Here is a 20146-nt window from a genome sequence, read left to right as displayed (position 1 = left end):
CTGGAGAGGCATCACACCAAAATGGCTGCATGTGCAAGGAAGGTTGGAGGCTCTGTGGATCTCCCCAGCTGCAGGCGCAGGCCCTGGCCCCAGCCCCTCGCACGCTGTCCCCTGGTGCTTCCTGCCAGGCAGCCCTGCACCTCCCCTGCCTGCTGCCTCCAGCCGTGCCTGCTGCTCACCCAGCCAAGGGCCCGTTACAACCCAGAACATTCCAGCCCCGCTCTTCTCTAGGGCCTCGGCAGGGAGCGGCGCTAGCTCCAGAACGAGTTTGCCTGGTACCCTAGGAAGGGGAAGGCTCCTTGGTGGGGATGGGCACTGCTGGCCCTGGAGGGCAGGAGCTGGTGGTGGGGCAGAGCCCTGTGGGGTTCCCTCCCTCTCCTCCCCGCCCCTGGGCCATTGCTCCAGCTCCATGTATAGCTTAACCTCTCCACCCCCATGGCCCCATCCCTCGCTGCCGGGCCCCAAGCGTGCTGCGTGCGAGAACACTGCCAGGGGGCAAGGACCCGTACCACCTCGACTGCCAGGGAGTGGGGGGGCACCACACCCTGCCCAACCCCCTCCCCTGCCACCTCCCACTACTCCCCCCAGGTCTGAGCCCAGCCCTAGCCGGGGGCGATGAGAGATGAAACCAGTGGTGAGCGGGGGGGCCCCTCTCTGGACACGGGGTGGGGTGGGGAAGGCAGCGGGCAGCATGCCCAGGCCAGGGGCACTGCTGACTTTTGTACATTTGAATGTTTGACCTGTTTTGAGCGTATCCTGAATGCAGCCTTTGGTCCCAGCGACCAGACTTTTGTATTTAATAAAGTTGCAAAAATTCAGAGCCTGGATTATGGATTTAGGGCGAGGGGACCGGGGCCGAGCCAGGCCTGGGGCAGGATACTTCTCCAGACCTGGGCCCCCTTGGTGTTGGTCAAAGCCAGGGGGGTGGGGCCAATCCTGCAGCCCTGCTGAGCCCCTACCTGTTGGTAGAGCTGGGGACCCCAGGCTCTGGGAGCCAGCCCAGCCCTCAGGCCCAGGATGGGGGCAGGTCCCGGCAGGAAGAAGCCAGAGGGAGTTGTACCTGGAAGGAACTTTATTGCCAGTGACTCAGGGCTGTTCACGCAGGAGCCTCCATCCAGCTCCCTGAGGGCTTCCCAAGTTGGGGTTGGGTTTCAGGGTCCTCCCAGCAAGGCTGAGGGTGGGGGACCCTGGGGTGCCCCCTACCTACCCTGCTGGTGTGGGCATCCCAGACCCCACGGGGGGACTGCTCAGGGAGAGCTGGGAGCCCACGGGGCAGGGATGGGTGGGTTTGCTGCCCACAAGGCTGGGGGGGACTCCAGAGGGAGCCTGGCCAGGGCTGAGGGGGCAGGTGTTGGAGCTGGGCTGGGGAGGGGGCCTCCTGGTGCAGCCCAGCTGGGGGGCAATGGGGAAGAGCCTGGGATCCAGCCATGGGGCTAGGGTGGGACTCATGGTCCAGAGGAGACTAGTGGCATGGCTGGAAAGGGGTCAGTGGTGCAGCTGGGGGTGCTCTGGGACCCAGCAGGAAGGGGGAGGGGTGTTGGGGGGGCTCTGTGGCCCAGCGGGAGGTGGTTTTGGGGAGAGGTGGGGGCAGGGCTCGGTGGCCCAATAGGAGTGGGGGAGCGGTGGGTCTCTGCAGCCCAGCAGGAGGTGGGCAGGGCTCCGTGGCGGGTGCTCAGGAGTTGTGCCGCTCCGGGGGGCGGCAGTTACGGAGCCGTTCGCACTTGGCCAGCCGGTTGCCCTCCCAGTAGCCCACGTCCTGGCCGTCGTGGCAGCGGCACCGGGTGCACGGCTCCACCCAGACGGCCTCTCCGGCGGGGATGACGCGCGTCCGGCTCCTGTCCGCGTAGCAGTTGGGACCTGGGGGGTGCGGGGCTCCGGTCAGCAGGGGGCACAGCTGGGTGGCTCCTGGTACCACCTGCCACGGGAGGCTCCAGCCAGGCTCCCCCAGCAGTGCAGTGTCCAGCCCCACCTCACCCAAGGCCATTCCCCAAACTTCAGGCTTTGCCTTCCCCTCCCTGTTACCTGGCATCCCCTCTCATTCTCCGCCCCACAGCTGAGCACCTCTCCCCTCCCCCACCCTTTCCCAGGGCCCCACAGTGACTGCACCTCTCCCTGCCTCTGGGGGGGCTGCAAATGCCCCCACCCTGGGGCCGCTGCACCCCCGTCAGCCTTCTCCCAAGCCAAAGCCCCTCCCCCATGCTCACCGTCCTGGCACGTGGGGCAGCAGTGGCCCGTCTCGTAGACGGCGTTGACGCAGGGCGGGGGGGCGCAGTCGGCCACCAGGCAGCGAGCGATGCCGTCCGGGTCACAGGTGCACTGCTCACACTCCGAGGGCTGGGGACAAGGGGCCGTGGGTCAGAGGTGGGCTGACCCCAGGGGACCATCCTCCCCGCTCCCTCGCTGGGGGTACAGGTGCCCCCCACGTGCCCGGCTCCCAGCACCCTCAGTGCCCCCCTTGGCCCCGCTCTGAAATCCGCCAGCCCTGTTCCCAGCTGGGTGGCCCAGCCGAGGGGGCACAAACCCACATGTGCTCTGGGATCCCTGGTCCCGCCCGTGCCACTGCTCGAGCAGCAGCAGTCAGGCCTCTGTCCTAGCGGCTAGGGTGCAGTGCCAGGCTCTGCACCCGTGGAGGGGTGATGGCCTGGGCCGTGCAGCGATCCCACAAGGGGAACGACCCCATGAGCCAGCCAGTTCCCCCACCCTGGGGCTGAATGAGAACCGGTGCCTGCTCCAGGGGAAGTCTCTGTTTGGGAAGCCCCTGCTGGCAGCACCCCGGCCCCAGCAGACCTGTAGTCAGAGCCCGCTGGGCCCAGAACCGAGGTGGTGGCTGGAGCTGATCTGACTCCCAGGCCAGGCTGTTTCGGACGTGCCCTTTCGCACGTTTTGGTGGCAGAGGAAACGTGGCAGCAGGAGGGGCCATGCCCCGGGGCACACTGAGCCTGGAGGAGATGGGCACTGGCCATAGGAGCCTGGGGACACCCGGACACCAACCCCTCCCTGGTTCTGGCTGGCCCAAGGATCCCCCTGGCAGAAGCAGGCCAGTGGGGTCCTGCCTCCCCTTGCTCCCAACAGGCCAGAGCAGGGCTGGGCCCTCCGCCAGGTCCCACCAGTGCCCCAGGAATGGGGATCGGACTGACTCAGCTCCGATATAATCCCCTGCACAGTCACATCAGTGCCGCTCCGCCAGCCCCGGCGCGTCGCACCGTCGGCTCCGGGATGGGGACACAGGCACAGACAGCTGGACCCAGCTCCCCTGCAAGCCCAGAACAGAACCCAGAGGAGTCCTGGCTCTCAGCTGGACCCACCAGCCCTCCCTCTGACCCAGGGCGTGCTCTGGCGCTGCTCCTGGAGACAGCCCTGGCCCTTGGTGCCTTTTAACCAGACCCTGGCCCCTGACTGCAGCAAATCCCCCTGCCCAGTGCCCATCCCTGCGCCCACAGGGCAAGGGGCCTATGCCCAGCCCCACCCTGATGCCTGGCACCCACCCACTGCCACCTCCCAAGCAGGCCAACACTGGCCAGCCCTGCACCCAGTCCGCCCCCTCAGTGCCCCCCAACCAGCCCTGCCCCCCAGTGCCCAGCCCTGCTCAGTGCCCACCCCCCAGTGCCCAGCATCCACCCCCGGTGCCCACCCCCTAGTGCCCAGCATCCACCCCCCACCCCCCCCCCTGCCCACCCCCCGGCCAGCCCCGCCGGGCGCCCGGCCGGGGCGCCCCAGGAACCGCTGGCCCAGCCCATAGACGCGGCCGCGGTGCTCGCAGCCGACGCGCTCGCAGCGGGGCAGCAGGCGACCGGGTAGCGGCTCACGTGGATGCAGGCGGGCGGCAGGGCCGGGCAGGGGCGCGGGCGCAGGCGGGGCCCCGGGCCGTGCACTCGCAGCGGCTGCAGGGCTCGCCCGGCGGCACGAACCGCTCGCCCGCCGAGTAGCGCCTGCCGCCCGCCTCGCAGGGCGCCGCGGGGCCCGCCGCCGCCTGGCCGGGCAGCGCCGCCGCCAGCAGCAGCAGCAGCAGCAGGGGCCGCATGGCTCCAGGGGCCGCTCCGCCGCGCAGCGCAGCGCCCCGTTCTGCGAGTCCCGCCGGCCGGGCCGGGGAGCTCCCACCCCGCCCCTGCGCCCTCCCTGTACCCCCTGCGAGCCCGCCCCTGCGCCCCTCCCTGTACCCCTGCGAGCCCCGCCCCGCTGCGAGTCCCGCCGGCCGGGCGAGCTCCACCCCGCCCCTGCGCCCCCTCCCCTGTACCCCGTGTCCGCTCCCTCCCCGCTGCAGGCCCCGCCCCTGCGCCCCTCCTCTGGACCCCCTGCGAGCCCCGCCCCGCTGCGAGTCCCGCCGGCCGGGCGAGCTCCACCCCGCCCCTGCGCCCCCTCCTGTACCCCGTGTCCCCTCCCGCTGCAGGCCGCCCCTGCTCCCCCTCCCTGTACCCCGTGTCCTCCCGCTGCAGGCCCCGCCCCTGCGCCCCTCCCCTGTACCCCCGTGTCCCCTCCCGCTGCAGCCCGCCCCTGCCCCCTCCCTGTACCCCGTGTCCCCTCCCGCTGCAGGCCGCCCCTGCGCCCCTCCCCTGTACCCCCGTGTCCCCTCCCGCTGCAGGCCTGCCCCTGCCCCCTCCCTGTACCCCGTGTCCCTCCCCGCTGCAGGCCCCGCCCCTGCGCCCCCACCCCGTACCCCCGTGTCCCCTCCCCGCTGCGAGCCCGCCCCCTGCGCCCCCTCCTCTGGACCCCTGCGAGCCCCGCCCCGCTGCGCGGCCCCCCGGCCGGGCGAGCCCCCACCCCGCCCCCTGCGCCCCCTCCCCTGTCCCCCGGGTCCGCTCCCCGCGGCGAGCCCGCCCCCCTCTCCGCGCTGCGAGTCCCGCCGGGCCGGGCGAGCTCCCACCCCGCCCCCAGCGCCCCCTCCCCTGGACCCCCTGCGAGCCCCGCCCCCTCCCCCGCTGCAGCGCTTGTCCCGCTGGGACTCCGCTCCGCCCCGCCCCCTGCGCGGGAGGGGGGGGGCGCGGGCACCGTTTAGTCGCTTCTCCGTTAAGGGGCCGAGCTGGCGGGAGGGGGCGGGGCGTCTCTATGGAGACGGGGAGTTTATCCTGGTAACGGGGGGGGCGAGGAGCGTCGGGCTGGAAGGGGCGGAGCCACCCCCTCCCGGGGCTGCGCGGGTTCGGTGGGGCAGGGCCTGGGGCTCCATGGGGCGCGGGGTAGAGGGGGGGGCTGGGATCTGTGGGGCGGGGCGGTAGAGGGAGGCTTGGGGGCAGTGGGTGTAGATGGGGCAGGGGTGGATGGGGGTTAGTAGTGAGTCGTAGATGGGGTGGAGGGAAGTGGGGTGCCAGACGGGGTGGGGAAGTGGGGACAGATGGGGTGGGGAAGTGGGGCAAACAGGATTTGGGGCTGTGGGGTGGTAGACAGGGTGGGGAAGTGGGGACAGATGGGGGTGGGGAAGTGGGGGCAAACAGGATTTGGGGCTGTGGGGTGGTAGACGGGGTGGGGAAGTGGGGGGACAGATGGGGGGTGGGGAAGTGGGGGGCAAACAGGATTTGGGGCTGTGGGGTGGTAGACGGGGTGGGGAAGTGGGGGGACAGATGGGGTGTTGGGCAGTGGGGGGCAAACAGGATTTGGGGCTGTGGGGTGGTAGACGGGGTGGGCAAGTGGGGGGCAAACGGGATGTGGGGCAGGGGGGACAGACGGGGTGGGGGCAGGGTGTGGGGCTCAGCCGAGGAACAGGAGCCTGCCTGCACTGAGCCAGCCTGACCCCCCTCTCCCCTCCCCTGCAGCGGGCACTGCCCCCATGTTCCCTGCCCCCGGCGGGCCTGGGGAGCCCTGGCAGCCGGTGCCCTCACTCTGGAGGCTGGTGGAGGAGCAGGTGGTGCCCAGCGAGAAGCCCGAGGTGAAGAGCATCCTGGGGGCGGACGTGGTGGAGCGCAGCTTGGAGCTGCATGCGGAGGTGAGCCCCCCGTGCCAGCCCTGGGTCTGGCCCCCCGCTGCCCCCCGCCCAGGGAGCTGCCCTCGTCCCACAGGAGCAGTTCATTTCCCTTGGGGTTTAGCCGCCCAGCCCCAGCCCAGTGCCCCTCCTGGCTGGGTGCAGGCGGCTCCCCTGCTGGGGGGAAGGGTGCCCAGTGGGGCAAGGCAGGATCCTGGCATTGAACGGGCTGGGCTGGGATATCAGGGATGTGGCCCGAGGGCAACCCTGCCGGGGGGTGGGGATAGGACCTGCCCATCGGAGAGCCAGGCCTGGGCTCTCCTGCAGCCTCCTGGTCTGGGCTTGGTCCTTCGCTTGCGCTGCTAACGGCCTCAGCAGATGTGGGTCCCCTCCCCCCGGTCCCCTGCAGAGGGGCCTCATCCCATGCCAGGGCTGGGCTCAGCTGTTGCCCGGTGAGCTGTGTGGGGCTGTGCCGGGGGTGGGGGGACAGTCCTTTTCCCAGTGGGAGAAGCGTCATTCTTTGGCACTGTGGGTGGTGCCACCCTGGGCACGGGCCCCTCCTGTGTTTCCTGCGGGGAGAGTCCAGCCCCGAACAGAAACGCCCGCCCTCAGGGAACATGGGGTGTTGGGGGGGGTATTGCAGCGACTGTGCAGCCTTAACTCTGTGCTCCCCTCCCGGCCCCCACCAGGATGCTGCCAGCGCGCCCAGCGCCTGACACACACCCAAGGGCCCCCGCCCTCCTGCGCTTGCTGCCCCAGGCTGGGCCCCTGGGTGAAGGGATCCCACGTAATCTCCCCCCACCCAGGGGTGTGTGTCTCCTTCACCCTCGTTCAGGCCCCGTCTCTGTTGTCAACTGCTGTGCCAGAGCCGTGATGCCCTGGGGCAATGCCAGAGCTGCAGCCTGGCTCCTTTCACACGCTTCTCTGTGGGCCCTTAAACAGCCCTTCCCCCCCCCCCCCCGCCCCTCACCCTGCCCCCCCGACCTGCACTCATTTCTACATGGCAATGGCCTCAGAACGGGGGCCTGCCCCTCCCCCTGGGGAATGATGCATGTCTGCATCCATCCCGCCCCCCATGGGGAAGCGAGGGGGCCTCTGACCCTTCTCCCCGGGGCGAGTCCCAGCCGGTTCCCCCTGCTCCGGCACTGCCCTGTGATGCCTGGCTCACTCCTCACACTCCTTGCTCAGGCTGTGGGACACTGGGGGAGAGTGGGGGCAGCAGCTTCAGGCCTTTTCGGGAGCCCAAATGCTGCTGGCCTGTGCCCTCTGCCCCGGCTGTGGAGTCTCGGAGCCCTGGGGCTCCTGCCTGGGGACGGGGTCGGGGAGTGTCTGCATGTGTGTGGGGGGTGCATGTGGGAGGGGTGTCCTCATCCCTGCCGCCAGCCCGTGGGGGCCTGCCTGCCCCTCCCCCTCCATGCAGAGTCCCCCTTGGGCCACGGGGCCAGAGCCGGTGCAACGCCATGGGGCTGAGGTGGGGCCCAGGTAACGCCTCTCCTGCCCCATGCTGTCTAGGTGGAGACCCTGGTGGAGCTGGGGCGGGAGGCGCGCTCGGCCTGCACCGGGCTGGATCAGTGCCCCCCGCAGGGGGTTGGGGGCTGGGCTCTCCTGACAGCCCCCCCGCACCTCAAGGAGCTGGTGAGACGGGAGCTCCGGCTGCTGCTGCTCAACCTCCAGCAGAAGGCGTCCGAGGAGGGCAGGTACCCGGGCTGGGCGGGGTCCTGGGCACTGAGCCCCCCATGGTCCTGCCACGAACCCCCAGGATCGTGCCCTGCCCCCCGCTTGGGAACAGTGTCTGGGAGGAACCTTCAGTGCGCCAGAGCCCCACCCTCCAGGGCCGGCACCACCGCCTCCGAGACAGCTCTGGGCACCCCCCTTCTCCAGCGCGTGCCCCGAGACACCCCTGGGGGAGCTTGGTGCAGGGACTGACGCACCCCCAGCGCCTGCAGCGGGGCCAAGCCAGGTGGGTTTATTGGTCAGCGGGATGCAGCATGGCCCGCCCTGTGTCTGCCTGACCCCCAGGAGCCCCCGCCTCCTTCCTGCAGCCTCCCACACCAGTCCTTTGGTCTGGGCTCAGCTTCCCTGCCGAGGGGTGAGGAATCCAGCTCCCTTGGGCCCCCCCACCAGTCCTTTTTCATGGCCCATCCTGGCTCAGCCAGCTGCGCCATCCCTATCTCCATCTCCCAGTCTGCCTGTCCCCCGCCCCGCCCCGGTAACGCTGTATCACGGACTCGCGCGTCATGCCCACTCTTGGCCCCGTGTGGTCCGTGGGGGGTTCCCCTTCCAGTGTGACAGCCCTTCTCGGGGGTCCACTCTCTCGGGGTCAGGCCCCTCCACCTCCTGGAGCCGCACCTCTCTGAGCCTCAGCACGTCTGTCTGTGCCGTGGGCCCCCCAGGGAGTCCCCTCGCTCTGGGCCCCCCGGGCCTCCACTCCTAGAGGGAATAATGCCCCCCCATTCTCTAGATTGGAGGGACTCTCAACCAGCGGAAAACGGGGGTTATTGAGTGTTGATCACAGCAGAGGAAACTCTCAGGGCCTCAGGCCTGGCCTCCCTCAGCCCAGCACATCCCAGTCTCCCCTGCATCCAGGGGGCTCTGCCTGCTTCCCCTCGCCAGCCCCGAGCCCCGCTGCTTCCCAGCTGGACATCTGAAATCCCCAGGCCCCACCTCTGTCCATTGTTTGTTTTCTCTCCAGGTAAACGGGGTCATAACCTGGTCGCAGGACCTCCTCCCCTCCCTTCTGTCCTCTGGCCCCTTGGGCTGGAACCAGCTGGTTAGGTCACGGTGTCCTTGGGTCCTCTCTTCGCAGCCCATTGTCCTCCCACTGGCCAGAACCAGCTGGGGTTGTCAGGTCACCAGCCACTGGGGTATCCCTCCTCCAGGCCATTGGCTGGGGTCCCAAGTTCCCTCTCCAGTCCTCTGTACCAACAAACTCCCTCTCCCCTCGCCTCGTTAAACCAGTAACACCCAGGGAAACTGAGTCTCATCCCCTCTGCATGCAAACATGCATGTCCTGCTTTGAGCAGGGGGTTGGACTAGATGACTTCCTGAGGTCCCTTCCAACCCTGAGATTCTATGATTCTATAATTCAAACCATTGGAAAACCACAGAAAAACAAGAACATCCCCCAGGTTGTCACACGCTGACAACAGAGGGGAAACTGAGGCACACAGCTGCTTCATGAAAATGCTACAGGAAATTCCCCCTTTGTCAGACTCCCGCACCGCTCAGTACCCAGCCTTGGAGTCCCGCCTCCTCACCAGCCCCCCAGGGCCCCGAGCCCTTCCTGATCGCTGCCCAGCTACAGGAGCACAGTGTGTGCGGAGCTGGCCCACCCTGTGACCTGCATGCCCATCGGCATGGGGGGCACCTTGGGGTGGGGGTTACCCTTGCGCTGCCCCCGCTGTGCTGTAGGGTCGGTGCTCTGCATGGTGCTGCTGGAAGGGCCCTGCTGGGGGTGGGGAGGCGAGGACCCATGCGTGTGCAGCCGGCCCCCGCCCCCACCTGGAATTCCCGGCTGCCTGGCAGGGCCGGGGGGCGCAGGGCCTGTCTGCAGGGCTGCGCTCACGGCTGGCTGAGCCCTTCTCCCTGCCGGGGCTGGGCTTGCAGAAGAGCTCACACAGCAGCCGCCCGGCTTAGCCACTGTCTGGGCCAGCTGAGCTGCCCACAGCACTTCGAAGGGCTCTGGGGGCCGGACATTAGCCAGGCGCGGCCCAGTCCCTCGGCAGCGCTGGAGACTCTGCTTGGGCCAGGGTGAGGGGTCACGTGCCGGGCACCTGCAGCTGGAGGGGGCCGGGGCAGAGCAGGGAGATGCCCTGGGATCCTACCAGGCAGCAGGGCGCCAGGTCCTTTCCATTGCTGCTGGCTTCCTGTGCCTGGGCTCGCTTTGCCCTCGCCCCCGGCTCTGCCAGGGCCCCCTGATCCCGATCCCCAGGCTGGGACTGTGCCCAGCATGAGCAGCGCTGGGCGCTCTGCCCTGGGCGAGGTCTGGCTGGAGCCTGGGCTCCCTGCTCGGGGGCATCCCTAATGCCAGCTCTGCCTGCCCACCTGGGCCTGCTCCTCATGGGCTGCCCAGCCATGGCTCCTGAGCCCCTCCAGCTGGTGTCCTGGGTCGTTTGGTGCCCTGGCTGGTCCGGGCTCCCTAGCCCAACCCCCCAGGGTCCAGCCCAGGGCAGGGGGATCACGCCACGTCTCCTTCTCACCACAGGGACACAGCCGAGGCCATCGCTAAGTACAGCCCCCACGTGGTCAGCTTTGCCCTGGGGCCGCACGTTGGAGGGGAGTGTGCAGGACAGGACAGGTCCCTGGCTGGGAGCACCAACACCAGGTGGGGCTGTGCCCGGGCACGGTGAGTGCTGCTTCTGCCCCTCAGCTGGACAGGTGGTCAACCCAGCTGGCCCCCATCCTGTGGTGTCTGGGCCCCTCAGTCACCCTCCGCCCTGGGAGCAGGGCTGGGCTCGTCTCCAATGGACAGATGGGAACTGGGCCACCCACGAAGTGACGCCCCCTGAGCAGCCCTCCCTCCTGTGGGTCAGCAGCAGGGCAGCACCCTCCTGCTCCGCACCATGAGCTGGGGCCTGGGGGTGGCAGTCGGAGGACGGGTGGTGCAGGCGGTGTGGGGCCAGCACGGTGTATGCCAGATCCTGGCTCCTGCATTGGAGCTCTCCTGAAGCTGGGCACCACGACGATGCCACCCACCTGAGTGCTGTGCCCCAGTCATCTCCACTGTCTGGTAACTCTGGAACCTAATGATGACAGGACGCTACAAACTGGTTCCTTCCAAACCCCCAGCTCCTGGTGCTCTGGCTACATTGGGAACATGTGCACATCTCCCGGCCCAACTGCCCCTGACACCTCCCCAGGGACTCAAAGTCCTGCTATCCCCTTCCTGTCCTCCCACCCCTCTCTGCCAGCGCCTGCCACCCAGCCCTGCACCAGGGCTGAGCCTTTCTCTGCGGGGTTCCTAGGGGCTGGCTGTGGGGCCCAGCCCAGGGCCTGGGTCTGTGAGCACGTGGAATGCCCCTGCCTCAGTTGGGTGGGATGAGACAGAGCTGCCAGCCCTGCCCCCACGGGAGGTGCTGCTCCCTACCCCCCCAATGGTTCTGGGAAAGGGCCCCCCCAGCATGGTTCCCTGACAAACTCTGTCTGCTCTGCCCCAGCCCAGGCCCCAGCCTCGTCCACTGCCTGGAGCCCCTCAAGGACAAGCTGAGCATCTCCCGCATCCACCAGGCGCAGGCCCATCTCCGGTAGGTGAACTGGGCTGGCAGAGACCATCCGCCCCACCGCGGCCCAGGGCTGCCTGCGGGGAGCCGGGGAGAGGCCCAGTGGCTGGGACTGGAGCGAGTGCCTCAGCGCGGCACAGGGAGGGGTGGGTTGGAGCAGGGGGCCGTGCCAGGGCTCAGAGCGATGCCCCCAGTGCCGCAGCTCTGCCCTTCCAGCCCAGCACCGCTGTGACCTCACTCTGGGCTCTGCACCAGAAAACCTCCCAGCTTCACCCCCCATGGCTGCGCCCTGCCCTGCAGCAGTCTCCTGGCAAGAGCCAAGTGCTAACGCCCCAGCTGAGGGTCCGGACTGAGGGGCACTGCAGAGCTGTGGGGGTGGGGGGAGCCCAGGGCTGGGATTGCAGGGGCTGCGGGTCGGGAGTGAGGGGCACCGGCAGAGCTGTGTATGGGGAGCCCAGGGCTGGGATAACAGGGGCTGCGGCTCGGCACTGAGGGGCACTGCAGAGTTGGGGGTGGGGGGAGCCCAGGGCTGGGATTGCAGGGGCTGCGGGTCGGGACTGAGGGGCACTGCAGAGTTGGGGGTTGGGGGAGCCCAGGGCTGGGATAACGGGGGCTGCGGGTCGGGACTGAGGGCACTGCAGAGTTGGGGTACTGCAGAGTTGGGGGTGGGGAGCCCAGGGCTGGGATTGCAGGGGCTGTGGGTGGGGACTGAGGGGCACTGCAGAGGTGGGGGGTGGGGGAGCCCAGGGCTGGGATAACGGGCTGCGGGTCGGGACTGAGGGGCACTGCAGAGTTGGGGGTGGGGGGACCCCAGGGCTGGGATAACAGGGGCTGCGGGTCGGGACTGAGGGGCACTGCAGAGTTGGGGGTGGGGGGAGCCCAGGGCTGGGATAACGGGGGCTGCGGCTCGGCACTGAGGGGCACTGCAGAGTTGGGGGTTGGGGGAGCCCAGGGCTGGGATTGCAGGGGCTGTGGGTTGGGACTGAGGGGCACTGCACAGTTGGGGTGGGGGCCCAGGGCTGGGATACGGGGGGGCTGCGCTCGGCACTGGAGGGCACTGCAGAGTTGGGGGGGGGGAGCCCAGGCTGGGATTGCAGGGGGGGTGGGTGGGCACTGCCGCGTTGGGGGTGGGGGGAGCCCAGGGCTGGGATAACAGGGGCTGGGGGTCAGGAGTGAGGGGCACTGCAGAGTTGGGGGTGGGGGGAGCCCAGGGCTGGGATTGCAGGGGCTGTGGGTCGGGACTGAGGGGCACTGCAGAGTTGGGGGTTGGGGGAGCCCAGGGCTGGGATTGCAGGGGCTGTGGGTCGGGACTGAGGGGCACTGCCCCAGCGCCCCCCGGCCGCCTTCCCTGGCAGGGCTGCTGCTGCGTCCCGTGTGCAGAGCCGGCGGCCGGGCCTGGGGAGAACAAAGGGCGGATTGTGAGGAATGAGGAGCCGAGAGGCCAGAGGGGAAGCAGGTCCTGTGGGCTGTCTGGGCTGCCCTGCCCCCTTGCTGCCTGGCCCCTGTGTGCTGCCTGCTGGGGGGCAGCCAGGCCTCCTAGAGGGGAGGGGCACTTGGGGGGCAGTGGCTATTCCACCCCTGCAGGACCCAGCGGGCTGCCCAGGTGGGGGGCCGTGGCCTGGTGTGCCCAGGGGCTTGTGCAGGGGAAGTCTTCCTGCTCCCAGGCAGCCTGGGGCGGGGCCGGTGCCCCCTGCTGCTCCTGCCATCCCAGGAGCTGCACACAGAACGGGGAGGGGTCCCCGCTGCGCTGCTCCTGGCCTGGCCCAGGGCTGGGGGGGGGCAGCGGGGGCTGCGGGGGCCCAGGGCTCTGTCCCTGGCTCTGCCGTTAGCTCCCTGGGTGCCTGTCCCCAGCGGCAGGGTGGTGATGGTTCCCAGCCCCGGGACAGGGAGGCCATGGGCACTGGGGGTTACCCCTCCTCCAGACATGGACTCCCACCCCAGGAGGTTGGTCCTCTGTCCGCTCTCCTGACCCTAGGGGCAGGGCTGGCCTCAGTGCCCCACACAGCTCCAGGACTGGGAGTCCCTGGGAGGCAGGTTAACCCTGGCATCTGGGGAGACAAGGGCCCACTGCCAGGTGCTGTGAGGGGGCTGGCCGTCAGCGTAGTCACCCCCTTATTTCCCATCCCCATCTCGTACTGGTGCAGCATCCCAGGGAAACTGAGGCACGCAGTTAGCAGAAGAGAGTAAACTAGTAGAACTCCCATGCCCCATGCCCAGGTTAATACTCCCTAGTCCCTTCTCCGTCACACCCGCCTAACCCACCTGTCTCTTCTGCAGGGCCCTGCTGGAGGAGGAGTGCCGTGCCCTGGAGAGACACATCTGCCACCTCCAGGTAGGACCCCGGGATGGTGGGATCAGCAGGGGGCACCGGCCCTGCCTCGGGCTGCCTGGGAGCAGAGTGTCGCCCCCCAGCCACCCTGCACACCTCACCAGGCGGGTGACTGTCCCTGGTCATGCCAGGCCGTGGCCCCCACCGGGGCAGCCTGCTGGGCCCTGCAGAAATGGACGTTCCCTGCCCCCCGGGGCTCGTGTGTGCAGGGGGAGGACTGCTGGCAGGAGCAGTGGGATCGCCTGGCCATGAGCCCTGCCCCTGCCAAGGGAGCCCTGCGCGCGGGTCCCTGGAATATGAATAAATATGCAGGCAGCTGCGGGAGGTCCAGCCGAGCCGCGCGACTAGCGGACCCTCACCAGTCAAGCCCGCGGGAGGTCCGCTGCTCCCGGGGCTCCAGGGCGCCTCCCGCGCATGACTGCTTGGGGCGGCGGAATATGTAGAGCCGCCCCTGCTTGGGCAGGCCCTGGCTCACAGCCCTTCTCCCAGGGGCACTGGGCAGAGGCCGCTGGGCAGGGAGAGTGGGTGACTCACCAGGGCCCGTTGTCCTGTGCACACAGCTACGGACGCGGCCGGGCTGGGCAAGTGGCCCCAGGGGCCCGGCTGCCCGCACACTGCTCCCAAAAGCTGGAGGGTGCGGCTGTGGGTCGGTGACTCCTCCCAGCCGGCTGAGGGCCGGGCCCAGGCCTCGGCCAGCTCCCATCCCCTCCGGGCTGCAGGCGGGAGCTGGAGAGACGCCCCAGGCAGTAGGCAGGGCGGGTGGGTCCAGCTCCCAGCACCTCCCGGAGCAGGGCAGGCTCCCGCCAGCCGGGGGCAGTGGGGGGAAGGGTCCGTGCTGCCCGCAGGGGGTCCCGGTGCTGGCACCGCAGGGCACCGAGACCCGGCGGCACCTGGTGTCCCAGCATGTCCTGCGGGCACTTGGCTGGTATCTTTTGGCCGTGGGTGGGTAGCACCTGGGTGGTGCTGTTGGATTGCCCTGGGCTGGTGCGGGCTCGGGGGGGAAAGGGGGGCTCTCGCAGGGTCCCTGAAGGTGCATCGCTGCCCCCTGGAGTGGCTGAGGGGTGGGCTGAGCTGAGATGTCCGGAGGTGGGGGTCTCTGGGGCCTTCATACCAGCTGCGCTGAGAGAGGGGGCAGCTTCTTGCAGATCTCCGCAGGCCCGGATCCAGGGCCTGCCTGGTCCTGCCAGCCCCGCAGGGCACAGCCGTGGCCCCTGGCACTGCGAGAGCTGTAATGGGCAGGGGCTGGGAGATCCCCTGGTGCCTGGACCAGCACAGGGGGTGGCCCAGTCCTGGGCAGCCCTCCCTAACAGCAGCTCTCAGAGCAGTCCCTGCAGGGGGGATTGGGAGGGGGGGCAGCGTAGGCTACTGGGTAGAGTGGGGGGATGGTGAGGCTGTGAGCCAGGACTCCTGGGTTCTCTCCCTGGCACTAGGAGGGGAGTGGAGGCTGGTGGGTTAGAGCAGGGGGGGCTGAGAGCCAGGACTCCTGGGTTCTCTCCCTGGCACTGGGAGGGGAGTGGAGGCTGGTGGGTTAGAGCAGGGGAGGGGTTGGGAGCCAGGACTCCTGGGTTCTCTCCCCGGTGCTGGGAGGGGAGCGGGGGCTGGGAGCCAGGACTCCTGGGTTCTGTGCTGGGGAGGGGTTTGTGGCAAGTGAAGTGGCAGCGCCCTCTGCTGGGGGCCGGCGGCCTCGGCCGCTGCACGGTTGGGCTCTGGGTTTCCCAGTCCAGCGCGTGCTGGTGGAATATTTCACGGGGCCTTTTCCGGGCAGTGCCATGGCGATGGGCCAGGGACAGTCCGGCCCCCTGGAGGCACTCAGTTGCAGGCACTCCCGTCCCGGGGCGGGTGTCCATCAGTGGGGGTGGCAGGGGCCCCCGCCCTGCACGGAGAGACCCTACAATAACAAACATCCCCACCCCACCCTGGGGGCAATGGGGCAGGCCGAGCTCTGACTCTCTCCCCCTCTCCCCAGTGCTGCCTGGAGGAGGAACACCGGGCCGCCGCGGGGCCAGTGCAGCGGGCACAGGAGCCAACGATGGCTGGTAAGGGACCTGCCTGACCTCTCCCGGGGTGGCCCGTGCGGGGAGCACACAGCCAGTGCCCCGGCCCAGCCTCCCCGCCACCTCCCCAGCATGGAGATGCAGCTGGCTCTGGGGAGGGGTGCGGGGGTGTTTAACAGCCACACTGGGACAATGCCCATAGTGCAGGGCAGCCAGGAGCTGGCTGAGCCGGTGGCACTGAGGGAGGTGAGCTCACGCTGCACCCCCCGGGCAGTGCTTGGGGCAGGCCAGCGAGGGGCTCTGCCTCTCACCGGCGCGTCCCTTCCGTGCAGAGCTGCAGGAGCAGAGACGAGCCATGGAGCGGGACCTGCAGCTGGGCCAGCTGGACCCCAGGACTGGCCTCTCCCAGGAGGTCCAGCGCCCTGAGCCTGCAGCCCCCCAGCAGCCCAGGTAACCCCCTTTGAAGAAATTGCCCAGAAATTGCATCCCAGCAAATACAAGCACCTCAGGCTGGGGATTGAGGGGCACTGGCAGGGCTGTGCGTGTGGGGTGGAGAGGGGGCCCCAGGGATGGGATGGGGTGGGCTGTGGGTCAGATCGAGGGGCACTGGCAGGGCTACAGGGACCCGAAGAGGCAGTGGGTTGGAGTGAGGGCAGCGGGCCGGGACCCCGGGCTCTGGGGAGGGAGGAGCAGGCTGGGACCCCGGGGGCTCCGGGGGGGAGGGAGGGGAGCAGGCTGGGACCCCAGGGGTTCTGGGAGTGAAGGAGCGGGCTGGGACCCGGGGCTCTGGGGAGTGAGGAGCAGGCTGGGACCCCGGGGCCCGGGGGGAGTGAGGGGCGGGCTGGGACCTCGGGGCTCCGGGGGGGGAGGGAGGGGAGCGGGCTGGGACCCCGGGGGGCAGCGGGTCGGAGTGAGGGGAGCGGGCTGGGACCCCCGGGGGGCTCCGGGGGGGAGTGAGGGGAGCGGGCCGGGACCCCCGGGGGCTCTGGGGGGGAGTGAGGGGAGCGGGCCGGGACCCCCGGGGGCTCCGGGGGGGAGTGAGGGGAGCTGGTTGCAGGGGGCCCATTGCTGGATTATCGCAGGACCTCGGCCTGTCACTGCAGGCTGGGGTGGTGGGCTCGGGGTAGGTCCCGGCTCAGCCCTGCTCCCAGGGGTGGGCTGCAGGGCGGGGCGGGGCGGGGCGGCCGGTGCTCCGTCCCACCCGTGCTCTGCTGATGGCTCTGTCTCCCTGGCTCTGCAGCTGCCCCGTGGGTGTGAGGAGCCCTGCACCAGCCTGCGTGTCCCCCCGCCTGGCACCGGCTGCTCCGTCCCTGTCGGGCCGCCGAGAGCCAGCACCGCGAGGCCTGGGCAGTGCGCAGGGCCGAGTGCCCCCCGCCGGGTGCATCTGCTCTCTGGGTGGCTGGGCTGGGGAACTCCATGGAGGGGCTGCGCCCCCCGGCTGGGCCCATGGCCAAGGCCAGATGGACAGTGATGCTGAGCACCAGGACCTGGCCACGCCGTCACCCCGGGGAGCTGGGGTCCCTCCTGCAAGCCCAGCCTGCAGCCGCCTGGTGCCCCCGCCAGCAGCACCAGCGCCCAGCCTGGCCTTCCTCCCCTCGCCACCCCCAGAGCAGCGCCCGCCCCTGCGCCCCCTCTCCGGCCGCCGCCTGAGGCTGCTGGGCTGCCTGGCGCCCAGCTAGTGCAGGGAGCCTCGCCCTGGGGCATGGGGAGGGGGTCCTGCCCCAGCTCCCCCCAGCTCCAGCACTACTTCCTGCCCTGCTGGATCCCTCTGTCCCCAGCTCGGCCTTGCTCTGCCCTGGAGGCACCTCACCTGCCAGGGCATCTTGGGGGGCAGATCCTGAGCTGAGCACTGGGCCTGGCCGGCAACGCCCCCTCCTGGCTGCCCCCTGCCACGGTGCAGGGGGAGCTGTGCAGCGTGCACGGGCCTAGCAGTCAGGTGGGGGAGGGGGGGCAGGAGGCTGCCTGGGGCCTGGGCACTTCTCAGTGCTCCTGCCTGGGGGGGGGAGGGGGGGGGATGGGCCCTTGTAGCCGGAGGCAGGTGCTGGGTTTCCTGACCCCAGGCTGGCACCGTGCCCTCTCTGCCGGGCCCCCTGCCCTCACCCACCCTGGGCAGGACCCACACAGCTGCCCCCCCTCCCCCCGGCATGAGGCTAGGGGCTGGGACCTGCTGTGGGCCCGCCGGGTGCCTCTGCCCAGCGCCAGCGAGTTGCAAGGCCAGGTGTCGGGATCGGGGCCTGAGGACCCGTCGAGCTCCTGGCTGCCCTGGGCCAGGCCTGGGCGGGCAGTGCCATGGGGGCGGGGTACCAGGGTCTCTCAGGCGTGCCCCTCCCCCAAGGAAAGGCAGCCGGCACACGCACGCAGGAATATAAATTTCATTAAAATCTATCAGACTTTAAAACTCTACACGGGGCGGCGGCGCGGCCCAGCCCCAGCACCGTATCGCTACCGATTAGCCGGGAAGAGGAGCGGGGGCATCACTGGCACACAGGGCAGGGCACAGGATCCATGCAGGAAGAAGTGCAGGCGGGGAAAGGTGCCGACAGGGCTCCGTAGGGCCCCCCCGCGCTGGCACGTTCCCCAGCCGCTGCCTTGGTGGCAGGAGTGGGGCCGGCTCCGCTGCCCGTGGCCCCTGTCCCCGGGGACGTGGGTAAGTCCCACCAAACTCGCTTCGATGGTGGCGTGAGCAGCCCCACGGCATCGCCTGCCCCTGCCCTGCCCTGCCCGTGAGGCTTGGCTTTGAGCGGTGCCCTGGCAGGGTGGGGGGCGAGGCCGGGCCTGGCCCAGGTGGGCGCTGGGCTCCCAGCTGGAGGGGGGGTGCCCAAAGGTGTGTACCCGCCCCCCCCCATGGGCCAGGCCCAAAGCTGGGTTGGGGGCAGGGCCCAGCTGCCCCCTGGCCCCAGACACACACACAGCCATGGCTTGTATCGCCCCTGGGCCCCATGCGGGCTGGGAGCTGGGCCCTCCCCCCGCCTCTCTGAGCCAGCCCAGCCCCATGATGTGGGCACCCTGTGGGGGGGCTGCAGAGTGATCTGGGGAGCACCCCCGCCCCCGCTGCAGCCCCTCCTCTATTAATATGCGTCTGACGCAGAGCAAAGCGCCTCCCCCCGCCCCCCCGCCAACTTAGTGCTTCCGGCCCCAGGGGACTCGGGTGTGCAATTTAGCAGCAGGCTGGGGCGCTGCCCCTCCCCACCATGGAGGCTGTGGGGCCCAGGGTGAGTCCAGCTGGGCCAAGCAATCCCCTTCACGGCAGGGGGCTGGACTCGGCCCCTCGGGCCATAAAGTGCTTCCCCTCCCTGGGGCAGAGCCACGAGGGTGCAGGGCCACCCCCCAAGCTCATGCCCAGCCCCCTGCTCAGCCACACCAGCAGGGAGCGGACAAGGCCGTGGGTCCTGCTGGCTCGGTGAAGCCCCTCAGGCAGGGCTGAGCAAATGGAGACCCCCCCCCCACCCCCGTGCCAGCCACAGGCTAGGAGTTGGGGCCTGCAGTGGCTGGCTGATGGCACAGACACCTGGCTGGCACTGGCATATGGACCCAGCCAGCTACCTCAAGGGGGGGGGGGGTCCAAAGAGGATGGATCTAGACTGTTCTCAGTGGTACCAGATGACAGAACAAGGAGCAATGGTCCCAAGTTGCAGTGGGGGAGGTTTAGGTTGGATATTAGGAAAACCCTTTTTCACTAGGAGGGTGGTGAAGCACTGGAATGGGTTCCCTAGGGAGGTGGTGGAATCTCCTTCCTTAGAGGTGTTTAAGGTCAGGCTTGACAAAGCCCTGGCTGGGATGATTTAGTTGGGGATTGGTCCTGCTTTGAGCAGGGGGTTGGATTAGACACCTCCTGAGGTCCCTTCCAACCCTGATAGTCTAGGAAGCCCGACTGCAGCCCCACCCCCCACCATGGGTTACAGCAGGGGGGGGGGGGGGGCTGCACTGGGCACGCTCTGCTCACAGCGTGTCAGGGACATGGCCGGGTCCGGCCCTGCGCCCCCAGGCAATGTGCGTGTGAGAGAGCTGGGTGAGGGTGTATGGGCGTGTGTACACGCATGTGCCTGGGCCGTATGTGCATGTGTGTCTGCACGTGTGCTGTGCATGTCTGTGCACGTGCCGTGTGTGTGTGGGGGGGGGGGCTGTGCCCTAGGAGTGTGCGCTGTGTGTGCTGTGAGTGTGCTCTGAGCCGTGTGTGTCTGGGCCGTGCATGTCTGTGCATGTGCCGTAGGTGTATGGCTGTGCCCTAGGAGTGTGCTCTGAGCCGTGTGTGTCTGTGCAGTGGGAGCAGTGCATGTGGGCGCACATGCTGGCAAAGGGGCTCCCCCCGCCCCCGGATCCTCGCTGTCATCCCTCTCCAAGTGCTCCACCCTTGGTGCCAGCTGGGGGGAGGGGCTCTGGGGCTCTGGCGGGGAGATGGTGGCACACTACGGCTTGGGCCACGCCTGGGGCACAGGTCGGAGTCCTGCCGGGTGGGTTGGACCCTGCCTGCCCCAGACACAACCCTGGCCTTGGCACTGCCACTCGCCCCGCCAGGCTCTGCCCCTGCCCAGTCTCAGCCAGACACCATCTCCCTCCACGCAAGCAGCCGCCCCCCCCCCCCACCCTGCTTCAGCCTAGCCAGGAGGGGAGGGCCTGGAAGACAGAGCAAAGGGCCGGGCTAGCCTGCCCCCCCTGCTGCCTGCCCCCCACCCCCAGCATCTGACATCCCCACCGACTCTGTGCTGCCCTCCCC

At 69.4% G+C, this 20146-nt stretch overlaps 1 protein-coding gene and 1 pseudogene across 1 annotated transcript; one reads left to right on the top strand and one right to left on the bottom strand.

Annotated features, from left to right (window-relative positions):
- Window positions 1–1098: 1098 nt before the first annotated feature.
- LOC120371032 lies at window positions 1099–4021 on the bottom strand (annotated as a pseudogene).
- A 1031-nt stretch (window positions 4022–5052) lies between these two features.
- On the top strand, window positions 5053–17817 carry CCDC24 (coiled-coil domain containing 24). Its single transcript, XM_039483344.1, has 9 exons — window positions 5053–5066; window positions 5745–5914; window positions 7403–7587; window positions 10095–10235; window positions 11047–11133; window positions 13387–13441; window positions 15405–15474; window positions 15765–15882; window positions 16673–17817. The coding sequence occupies exons 2-9, from the start codon at window positions 5759–5761 to the stop codon at window positions 17109–17111; spliced, it is 1251 nt and encodes a 416-aa protein (XP_039339278.1). The 5' UTR covers window positions 5053–5066; window positions 5745–5758; the 3' UTR covers window positions 17112–17817.
- The last annotated feature ends 2329 nt before the right edge of the window (window positions 17818–20146 follow it).

Source organism: Mauremys reevesii, linkage group 8, assembly GCF_016161935.1.
Source record: "Mauremys reevesii isolate NIE-2019 linkage group 8, ASM1616193v1, whole genome shotgun sequence".
NCBI classification, from domain to species: domain Eukaryota; kingdom Metazoa; phylum Chordata; order Testudines; family Geoemydidae; genus Mauremys; species Mauremys reevesii.
Note: the sequence above shows the minus strand (reverse complement) of the source record. Positions and strands in the feature narration are given on the sequence as shown.